Consider the following 12,102-nt stretch of genomic DNA (forward strand, 5'->3'; position numbering starts at 1 on the left):
AGAAACCAAAATCGTATTTTTGTAGCAACTCAACCTAAGATAACATAATATAATCACTATTTGACATCTGTGACACTTGTCACATTTGGCGCCGCTTTGAACCGTTGCAAATGTTCAAATAATCAGTATTTATGCCACATCGTTGCCAGTCTATGATATGAACCGTCGCAGTTGTCCCAGACAACCTTGTTATAATATTAAAAGAAGAACAGTGTTTTGGAACAATTTTCTCATTATCGTTGCCAAAAGGGAATTACAGTATTTATAATAAAGGAATCAATTACTACTGGAGTTAATGGTTGAACGAAGGTCACTGTCTCATCCTAAGCCCAAGAATAATTGTACTTCTTGACCAAGAAACTTAATTAAAAAAACACAGTAAATTCAGATTCAGGTTCGTATCATTCAGCCTAAATAAATTTCTTTCAGTGTGACTAATTTTTTAATCTAAACACATCAAATCACAAATGACAGCTTATTTTATTTACTTTTTATGGGGCAAATTGCATGAAAAATTAACGTATTTTAACTTGATTTCTATTTTAGGTAACGTATTTTCAAAACTTCCATTATGGTACCTAAGATGTAAAGTTTTAAACATTTAAGTACCCAAGTAACCGGTTGAAGCATTAACCGGTTACCATGTTGATGTGGCGAATGATGTGGTATATCCAACTCAGTATTATTTGGTGACGTGGTTAGTGACATGAATTTTTTTTTAATCTAAAATTAGTTCTCAACCGGTTACTCGGGTACTTAAATGTTTAAAACTTTACATTTTAGGTACCAAAATGAAAGTTTTGAAAGTACGTTACCCAAAATAAGAATCAAGTTAAAGTACGTTTACTTTTCCATACAATTTACCCTTTTCTATAAGAAAAAGAAAAAAATAGGCAAAAAAATGACTAAAATAACCCTTGATTTAATTAAGTTAACAGGTTTATCTTAATTGTATTAGTCAAAGAGACCATGACCATAACAAATTGAATACCACAGAAAAACCAAATTCATAAATTAACATACTACAGGGACCCTAAACAAAAAAACATGAAAATACAGGGACCAAATCTATAATTCACTATTTTAAAGAATTTTACAACATCAAAAAGTATGAGCATTTTGCATCCCTAATTAAATACTACTACTTTTTGGTCACAAAGAATTGAACAAAAGTCCCACAGAAATTTTAGTCTTATGTTGATTTGAATTTGTCCTTCTAAAAACAATGACCTGCCCATCTTTTCCTCTTAAAATTGTATGAAAAAATAATGTACTTTAACTTTTATTTTAGTATATAAGATGTAAAGTTTTAAATGTTTAAGTACCCGGATAACCGGTTGAAGCATTAACATGTTACCATGTTGATGTGACGAATGATGAGATGAAATTGAGTTGAATAACAAATAATACTGAGTTGGATACCACATCACTCGCTACATCAATCCGGGTAACCGGTTGAAGCATTAACATATTACCTGATTATTGTGTTATATTTTTGTTATTATGAACTGATTTTCAACATCATATCTTGGTGTTCTTACTTAAAACCTCTTTGTTAGTGGGGATTCATGTAGTACTCAACGATGCTAGAACCCAACAACCCAAAAAAGTACGATATTTGACAACCACAACACAGTGAATGCTGATGGATTGGATCTGTCTATGGCATGAGTTAACACGTACACGAAAGAAGGTATTGTTCTACCTTTACCATGTTGCACTACGAGCGAGATTGATTAGTGTAGCGAATCTTACCCGGTTAATTGGGTTCACATACAACGTTTATGTAGTAACATGAGCATATCATACCATACAATTGAACTAGTACAACGAACTTATCATATTTATTGCAAAGTGTGTAACGTTTTTTTATAACAATTATGTTTGCTACCAAAAGGGTCTTTGTACTAGCGGTATCGTAGTCTCTGGCCTCCTAGACGATCAGGGGTTCAAACCTCACCAAATGTGAGAAAGGTGTGAAACATTTGTTGCATTTGTTGTGTATAAATATTATATACTGCAAAAAAAAATATGTCTGCTTTTGTGCATCTAAAACCTATGTTATTATCATAAACAAATTTGATTGATACATTATATTCTTAAGATTAATATTATATATGTATATATAATTAAACTGAAATTCTATTAAAGAACAAGACTGATGATCAAAATAAAATAATACCTAAAACTTTTATGGGTTGTTTGACAGTTGCTGAATGGTTTGGTGCAAAATGATTAAGTGGTCAGAATGATTAAGATTATCTTATTATATAACGATTCAAAAATTGTCTCTTATTAGAATTATTAAGAAGTAAACAAACGAACCCTTGGTAAGAGGAGAAAAAGACAAAATTGACTTGTATTTTAGTCAAATACAATTTTCTATTGGCTTTCATTCTTACTTGTTGATGGTGACCAAGGTATTGTGTAGGTATTGGATGCCATGTCACATAATCAACACCAAATCTCACTTTTAAATTTTTTATTGATTAGTGATCACTTTTTATATGGTGTTTTGATTTTTCTGCTTCTGTTTTTCAAATTACCTTTTAATACCTTTGAAGTTTGATTCATTCAGATGTTTAGATATTAAGAGTGTTTGTTTTATTTTTAAAATAAGAGTTTAAGATCTCTAAATGTCTTCTGAAATTTTAAGTGGTAAATGTATCCCTTAATACCTCTTAATCATAATCCGTCCCTCTATCAAATAGTTCACATTTTGGTGGCTGGAAGATATCCCCCCCAACCCCCATGACTTCTCGTAAAAGATCGCTTACTTTAAGCAGTATTTCGATCCTATAATGTTTCGATTACATAAAATTTAGCTGAGGATAATCTCAATTCACGGTATAAATTTTGGCAGAAATTGAGAGCTTTTTAGACACAGTGTTGTAAGGTTTTGTTATATCAAAACAAAAAAGTGAATGCACCGTTAATAGGTAATGGTTACAGGAAGTATATCGTTCAGTTACAAAATGGTATTTGCATTAAAGTCTAGAAGGCTATTTATTAACTTCTGTAATCCAAGTTTGACCCTCTGAAGGGAACGTCTTCTGACCTAATTAATATTAAAAAGCATATTTTATAAAACCAGCCTTAGACTTACCAATTTTAGAAAGTACGTGGTTTTCTGAACATTATTTCTAATAACACTTGGTGCATATTGTTTTAAGTTTCGAGGTATTGCCCCTAAGGCCCTGCAAGGGGGTGACGCCCCCGGACCCCGCCATATGACAACATTCGACAACCTTAGCTCATACAAGTGTGCAGTCCGCGCATCCTGACTCATATTATAACTTAATTATGAACCATTTTCATTCTTTTTTGAATCTGACCATACAAAATGATCTGATAATTCACTAAAATCACCAAAAACCCGATCAACCCAACGCAAAATAACTCAACCCGAAGCAACCCGATGTCTAATCGAGTTGTAAAATTTTCAAACCCTAGCTATTGGGTTGATATTATTTGAACCCAACCCAACCCAACCCAACCCGATGAACCCGATATCCTTTTATTTCTTGAATTTAATATGATCGTTAAATTTCTATTAATATGTACATTAGACAGTTACACTATCATGCACGCTCTTCATATACACATATTTTCAATCTATTTAATCTCTATATAACTCATTCATATATATGTTTAGTAACTATGAACATATATGTAAATTGAGAAAATTAACTGAATGTGATATACGTAAAAAGTATGAATAAGTTGTATCAAATGGTTGATGATGAAAAGAAATTATGAGTAGAAAAATAACATATTCAAGGTTAGAATAATATTTTAATATACCAAAGTATCAACCCAACCAACCTGTACAGGTTGGTTTGGGTTGGGTTGCACTTTGGTTTGGGTTGAGTTGGGTTAAGATTTTTCAAACCGCAAGCATTTGGTTGGGTTGTTCAAATATCTTCAACCCGATCAATCCAACCCATGAGCACCCTTAGCTCGGAGTTACCGCATTTGAAACTTCGTGTCCACAAGGGAATTTTTATTTCTCCTTCGATTTGAACCTGGACCTCAAGACACTTTTGATCTTTAAAGCTCAAACTCAAACTAATCAAACACCATTTTATGGTTGAAATATATTATTACTGGTATATTAGACAAGATATCAGTAACAAAGATACAGATCTATAAAATAAAACAAATATTAAAGAGAGGGAAAATTATTTAATTCATGATTTAATACTATAAAATTTAAGCACTAGACAAATAGGGAAAAAAACCGTATCCGATAAAAAAATAAAAATATTCACTCAATGACCAAAAAAGCAACTATTTTTCGTAGAAGAAAAAATATGCATACTTATAAATAGTTGAGGGGTGATTCTTGTAATTTAATGAATCTTTCATGTGTTAATTCCCAATTGACTTTCCATAATGCTTCCAAATTAACGTCTTTTTTATTAGATTTGATCTGAACAAAAAACCGAACAATTTAGTAAGCTGATTTCCTCAAACTTCTTCTGGATCTCTCACGACTCCTCCTTCTTCATGTATTCAAATTCTTCCATTTCACGCTTAATTTGCAGAAATTAATAGAAATTCGGAACCCTCAGTTCATGATTGGCTCGCCGGCGGCAGGTTTTCCCGGACAGAAATCGAAATTGTTTGTCGAATTTTGTTGAAATTACATTAATTTAGGAGTTGATCTGGTTTTGTTTCGTAAGAGTTAGGGTTTTACGAAAAAAAGAACATACAGAAATGCCATTGGAATCGTCGATATCAGATCATGAACCGGACGATTCCGATACTGATTTTGTTGAGATCGATCCTTCTGGTCGTTATGGTCGGGTTAGTACGTTTGATTATTTTTAATTTTATATTGAATTTTACGTTGATTTGACAGTTTTTATTAGATTATGATTCGTTTCTAATTTGATTGTCGGATTGAGACAATTTGCAGTATAAAGAAGTGCTGGGAAAGGGGGCTTTCAAAAAAGTGTATCCTTCTTTTGCATTATTGTTTTATAGTCCTTTATTTAAGAAATATAACAATCAAAAAGCTGCCTTTGGCATTGGATGCCAACGTTTCACCTTCATATATGATATGGATTGTGTATCAACGTTGAACTTTATCATCGTAATTATTACAAGTAGGATAATTTGGTGTTTCACATCAAATTTGCAATTGGAAATTACTAGGTTCAATATCAAAAGCCTAATTGTAGCTCTGTTCTACATGATCGTCCGTCTGGAGGTATTCTTGATTCCTTGACAGATGCTGGAAATTAGATATAAAGCATTTGATGAATTGGAAGGAATTGAAGTAGCTTGGAATCAAATAAAGTTTTCTGATTTCTTAAGGAACCCTGATGAGCTGGAGCGGCTATACTCAGAAGTTCATTTGCTTAAAACGCTTAAGCACAAGAATATAATCAAATTTTACAATTCTTGGGTTGATACGACCAACGAGCACATCAACTTTATTACTGAGATTTTCACATCTGGAACATTAAGACAGTAAGTTCAATTCGTTTCTGGTTGTGTATTTCGTTGCTAACATATGCTCTTGTCATGTACTCCGTGTAGAGACAATGTTCTAAACATTGATAGGTACAAGCAGGAAACTTAAGCATGTAGTTCTGAGCATGTTTGGAATTTTTATAGATATCGCAAGAAACATAAGCATGTAGATCTAAGAGCATTGAAGAAGTGGTCTAAACAAATATTGGAGGGACTTCTGTATCTTCACAGTCATGATCCTCCGGTTATACATCGTGATCTTAAGTGTGACAACATTTTTGTCAATGGGAATCAAGGAGAGGTAAAAATTGGGGACCTTGGACTGGCAGCCATTCTTCGCCAGGCTCGTTCTGCTCACAGCGTCATTGGTGAGTGCATGGTTTCTTCTGATGACATAGTTTCTTCTTTCTGAATGTGATCTACAGTGATTACAATAAAGATTAAAGCTATTGATCCATGATGATTGTTATCTAATATTTAGGTACTCCGGAGTTCATGGCACCAGAGCTTTATGAGGAGGAATACAATGAACTTGTAGATATATATGCCTTTGGAATGTGCTTACTGGAATTGGTGACATTTGAGTATCCGTATGTTGAATGTGCCAATGCTGCTCAGATATATAAGAAGGTGACATCAGTAAGTGATTGATGACCATCTGCTCTTTCATTTCCATACTTACCTGCAGTGTAAGTTATATGTATGCATATCCTTCTTTTTAAACGACAAAAGGAACTCATGTAGATATGTCTTCCAAGAGACTCAAACTCATTGCTTAAGGGTTTAGAGATTTGATTACTCCCGTTGGGCTCAAGGCCACTTGGTTACATGCAGTGGCGAATCCAGAAACTTTTATAGTTGGGGGCACACTTATGGGTGTTGAAAAAAAAAATTCAAAACCAAATAATTCATCCGGATGAAAACGGTTTGGGGTTTTCCTTTTCGGCTTAAACGGTTCAATTAACCGAATAAAGATAACTTATTCAGGTCAATTTTCAGTTGACCTTTTACTAATTCATCGAGGTGTATATTTTTTATATTTTTATATTTTGAACAAAAATATCAGTGTGTGCTATAAATGGACCAATTAACAATCAGGATATCAAGTAGGGGGGCTTGTCTTGTTCTTGTTGGGGGCTCTTGCCTAGTTCTTGTTGGGCGCACAATAAGAAAATTTTACTAAGCAAATCTTTTTATAACTTTATTTTAAATTGGTGAGTTTGTTGGGGGCCTAGGACCCCTACCACCATGCACTAGATCCACCCCTGGTTACATGTGTGTATATACATGGACCTTTATATTGCATGTGACAAGGATGGAGTGTGATTAAGGGTGGCAATTGAGTAATGCCATTTAACTTGTAAAATCAGTATTTCATTGTGGCGTAAATGGTCACTGTGGCTCAAATGTTGGTGGTTTTCCAGTATTAGAATCTGTTCTATCTAGATTGGTAATCCCTGCATGCTAAGGCAATTGTTCAGTTCCTAGTAAGTTCCTGGGATATAAGTTCATTGTACATCTACTTTTGATTGGTATGCATTAGATTAGCCAAAAGAGAGGATTATGAATTTTTGTACAGGATCCTGACTTCGCAAATTAAAGAATGGAGTATGGTGGGACCCATATGTACTTCATGTTGTATTGCTACTTCTGTCATGATAAAGTGTATTCATATGTATTTCAGTCAAGTTGAACATTTGAAAACATAAATTTTGTGTTTAGTTTGGGGCATTTTGGAATAGTAAGTGCTGCACTTAAAATCGGTGGAACAATCATATTATGAAAAAAGTTTTTTACATAAGGTTTATGCACTTTAGATGATTGCTGGCAAATCCTTGTTCACAGCGTTGTTTCTCTTTCCGTGCTAAAATGGCGTAGTGTGGCAATTTGGTCCACAATCACGATTCACCAAGTTAGAAAATATTATTCGAAAGTTGTATGAGTTCATTTAGCTTTAAGGCTACATTGATCCCTGAAGATATGAATTCTTCAGCATGGTAACTTGGTAAGTACGGAAGCCAAAGTTGTCATGTTAAGGTGAATCTATGGGATTTGAATCATTTGATCAATGACTAAAGGGGCAATATGTCATGTTGTGTAGTCTGGGAGTTGATGTCTTTGGCTATTATCTACTTATAATCCTTTGCATTTATGAAACTGGTTTTACATGTATATCCTTTGCCTTTTTTCAATCTCGTTAGGGTGTCAAACCAGCGTCGTTAGCAAAAGTGAAGGATCCTGGAGTCAAATCATTTATAGAGAAGTGTATCGCTAAGGTTTCTGATAGGTTATCTGCCAAGGAATTGCTGATGGATCCATTTCTGCGTGATGATCATATTGATGGTGTGAATAAGCCAGGCCAACCCAATCTCAATCCCAATCCAGGTAACATCTGCAATGCACTTTAAAATATATTTCTCATTTTTCCTTCCCCAGTTTCTGATGGATTTTTATAGATCGTGATGCTGAGAAGCTTGACAATGGCAAAACTCCAAAGGAGTTTATGCCTCTTGATAGTGCTAGAGATTTCACAGTGAAGGGTCATATGAAAGACCTGAACACAGTATTCCTAAAACTACGAATAGAAGATACCACAGGTTGTCTGTTGATCTTTGCTTATTTTTATAGTTTCAGATCCCTTTCCAATTTTATATGTTTCTATCAATCTTGACTATTGAGGTTTTGCTTTGTGGGCCAGGCCATGTTCGGAATATTCACTTTCCATTTGATACCGATCTTGATACATCAATTGCTGTTGCTAGTGAAATGGTTGAAGAGCTGGACTTAACAGATCAAGATGTCTCCACAATCGCTGAAATGATTGATGCAGAAATTCAGTCGTGTATTCCAGATTGGGCACCCAGGGATTACTACGATGATCAAGAGGACAATGAAGCTCCAGGCTCTGTCGACTCCACCTCTGAACCCCAAAATGAATCCACATCCCCTTTGACCATTAAATCTAGTGCTGCACCTGGATGTTTAGCTCTAGAAAGGTTGCCTTCAGGTCGGAGATATTGGAGTGATTCACCCAAAAGTTGTTTTTCTCCACTTAGACCAAGACCTTCAAATGCCTCTGAAGATAACACACAATCAGGAGCAATATGTAGAGAAGAACAACATTCAAGTAAAGATGATGATGATGATGATGATGATGACAATGATAATGATGATAATGACGATGATAATGATGATAATGACGATGATAATGATGATGATGATAGTGATGATGTGAAAGAGATGGAAGAACCTTTACAAGAAGAAGACGACGATGATAGGAAAGGGAAAGGAGAAGATAAAGATGATGAAGTCGAAAACATAGTGGAAAAAGTTGAGCATCTGTTGGTTGAGCAGCAGAAAGAGTTGGATGAACTAAAAAAGAAACATGGTTTAATTGTTTCGAATATGTTGAACAAACTTCCTCCTGGAACTCGTAAAGAAGTTGCTAACATCTGTAAAGTCAATATCTCTGAGGCAACCTTCTCGGGTTCTCACTCTTCTAAGATGTAAGCATCACCATGTTAACTATTCCAACCTTCGAATCTGATATTTGGGTTTCATTTGAGCATGCTACCAGAAGGGGAAAATTCAACTGAGACCTGTAAATATTTTCGGAATTTGAGAACCAACTATTTCATGAATTGTTCATGTTCAATAACCCTAAAGTATTCATGTATAATTCATGATGAATATCAAAATTTTCATTATTCATGATATGAATAGTTGGTTCTCAGGTTCTCAAAATGTTTACGGTTCTCATTTGAACCTGCCCCATTTCCAGATATATAAAAATATATGCACATTTCCAGGAGAGGTGGAGAGCAGGAACCAACAGTACGTAGCCCTGGACCTCTTCTCATTCACAAGTTCAAAACTGGCAGCAAAAACGCGAAGCCTAGCGCAGGCATCGCTGTAGTTCTGAGAAACGACAAGGTGAGTCCATAATCTAGGCAGAAATCACAACCATTTTATGAATGTTGAACTCATTACATGGATTTTATATGCCACCACCCCACCCTTTTATTGCCTACTTGTAGTTCTTTCAAATGTTAAAAAAGGTTTTGCAATGTTTTTGGAAGTGTATACTTGTACATACGGTACATACCCTTTATGTATTAACACAAACACGTCTCGTCTCTTCTGATTTTGCTTGCAAAGTTGAATTCATTTTGATTTTTTTTGCACAATATCTTTGTAACCCTTTTAAGTGTTCTTGAAGACATATGTTCAAGTATAAATATGAGATTTATTTGGTTTTTTGTACTGTTTTTGTCCTAATTCAAACATTATGCTAATATGCTCCAAATAACTGCAGGTTACATCTGAAAAGTAGTTTAAATATGCACAATGTTCTTCACATTGCACTGCACATTCTGTGGAAATTCGAAAACTAGTTAGGTTGTTTATTGTGAGGGAGTTCCCTTTTGTTGATTTTATTTTATGGTCTTGGTAACAAGGAGGAAGGTTACGACATGTAACGCCTAAGCCCAAAGTAGATTGATCTAAAAAACCAAACCAAAGTGACTCGGTATAACTCGTTAAAAGTTGGGTGGAGGGATGTATGCAGACTTGATGAGAAGTTATTAGAAATCCATTACTTAAACTGACAAAGGAAGTGGGGTTGCTCATCAGGTCAACGCAAAAATTGATACAGATTTAGGGGTCGATTACCAACACAAATTGGCTAAGCAATAGCTGGTTAAGAGTGTGGTAAGGGTAAGCACCGACAAGTAAGAGAGTCTTTTCTTCTTTACCGAGTCCATATCATCTGTTGGTCAGAATGTATGGTAAACAACTTCACCTAGTAAGAGGTGGTGAGCAATTAATATAAGCCCCTTAGAATCAATATCCCTACACCTCAAGGGGCATATTGTACCATTTTTAACACCTTAAGCCCAAAATAATAGACGGACCAAATAATCTTTAAATCAATTAAACCCGTGATAAGAAATTACCAAAAACTTGCAAGGGAATTAAAAGTTCAATTCATAACCAATTTAGGATGGGTTGCCACATAGCATGCCCCCTTGAAGAACCAAATGTGATGGAACCTGGCAATTTCGTGTAAAACGTAATATGTAGTCCTGGTGTCAATCGTTCTTCTTTGAACTTGTTAGAGTCCCACATCAGCTAGACTTGGACCATTTATACTTAGTATATGTTGAACTCTCACGTCTCCACAACCACTCTTTTGGAGAGTAATTATAGGGTTTCACATATTCTCACATGGTATCAGAGCCAAGGTCTATCACTTTAGAGACTCGATACTCTGGCCAACCGGTATATGTCTAGCCCCCTCTCGACACTCTGTCCTTGTCTAGTCTTCGGTGGAGGGGGCGTGCTAGAGTCCACATCGGCTAGACTTAGACCATTTATTCTCATTATATGTTGGAACCTCTCGTCTCTTATTAAGGCCTCTCTTGGAGAGTAATTAAGGGGCTATTTGGTTGGTTTTCCATTAACTCTTGTGGATTAATCTGTCTGTAGAAGATTTTTGTTTGGGAGGATTTTTCGTAGATAGAAGCAGCGTGTTTTTTTTAAATTGGGAGGAGTAGGATGGAAAATACTTGGCTTTCTGCATAAAGCTAACCGAGTTAACCACTTTCTATATTATTAAGCCATTACCAAACAGTCATGTATAGCTGACTGAATAAGCTGTGAGCCCCATTAAGGTCATTAAGCTGCTAACAAACAGACCCAAAATGAGGTTTCAAATGTTCTTATATGGTATCAGAGTCGATGTCTACCACTGCATGAACTCGACGCTAGACAATTTGTACTCGTTTATCCCCCTCACTTGTCTAGTCTACTCTCGACACTCTGGGCACAACTTTGTGCCCGTCTAGCCTCCATTGAAAGGGTGTGTTAGAATCTCACATCCGCCAAACTTAGAAAATACAGAACTAAGTAATCTATCAAAACAACAGGAATGGTATACACAAATAGTTGGATACAATTACCTTCTAAAAAGTTCATATCAACAATATATATATATATATATATATATATATATATATATATATAAAACCAACCATTTTCTAATATAAAATTAATAAAAAAATGTTAAATAATATAAATAAACTTCTTGTCTAAGAAGTCCAAACCATGGCCATTGAGGTCACAAAAGCAACACCAGCAACAGCCACAAGGCTTCTCTCTTTCATCACTCTCAACAAATACATTACAACTTCACCACTGATCTGTCTACCTTCCACCACCAGCACACGGCGGTGCTTCCCTGCACATGCCAGCATCACCAACACCGTTATCAGCGTCACCATGGTGGCTCTTGCCATAACCACCGCCAATCCGGCGACCACCACCACGCCCACAACCAGAACGTAATACACGTAACATGACGACCACCGTAATCCACCGTGGTCGTTATGAAACATCAAGATGTAGAATGAAGAAACCATGAAGAACAAGCATGACACGGTGGTTCCGGTGGTGGTTGGTCTGGTGATCATTGTATAATTTGTATGCTTTTTTGATGGTGTTGGGGTGAAGATGGAGGAGGATGATGGTGGTGGTTGTTGATAGGTTCTGAAGTCAAATGGATAGGTGGGCTATAAGACACCAATTTTATTAATTTAATAATCTTGAAATAAATGTTTTTTT

The 12,102-nt window shown here is 35.4% G+C and overlaps 2 protein-coding genes across 2 annotated transcripts; one reads left to right on the top strand and one right to left on the bottom strand.

Annotated features, from left to right (window-relative positions):
• Positions 1 to 4,501: 4,501 nt before the first annotated feature.
• LOC112514353 (probable serine/threonine-protein kinase WNK3) lies at positions 4,502 to 9,665 on the top strand. The gene is made up of 9 exons (XM_025120782.1): positions 4,502 to 4,809; positions 4,922 to 4,959; positions 5,251 to 5,478; positions 5,626 to 5,849; positions 5,963 to 6,120; positions 7,683 to 7,866; positions 7,938 to 8,078; positions 8,180 to 8,987; positions 9,291 to 9,665. Exons 1-9 carry the CDS (start codon positions 4,720 to 4,722, stop codon positions 9,424 to 9,426), a joined length of 2,007 nt encoding a protein of 668 aa, XP_024976550.1. The 5' UTR covers positions 4,502 to 4,719; the 3' UTR covers positions 9,427 to 9,665.
• Positions 9,666 to 11,570: 1,905 nt separating this feature from the next.
• LOC112514250 lies at positions 11,571 to 11,951 on the bottom strand. The gene has a single exon (XM_025120582.1). The coding sequence runs from the start codon at positions 11,949 to 11,951 to the stop codon at positions 11,571 to 11,573; it is 381 nt and encodes a 126-aa protein (XP_024976350.1).
• Positions 11,952 to 12,102: the final 151 nt, after the last annotated feature.

This window comes from Cynara cardunculus (assembly GCF_001531365.2).
Source record: "Cynara cardunculus var. scolymus isolate 2C chromosome LG 6, CcrdV1, whole genome shotgun sequence".
Classification (NCBI taxonomy): Eukaryota; Viridiplantae; Streptophyta; class Magnoliopsida; order Asterales; family Asteraceae; genus Cynara; species Cynara cardunculus.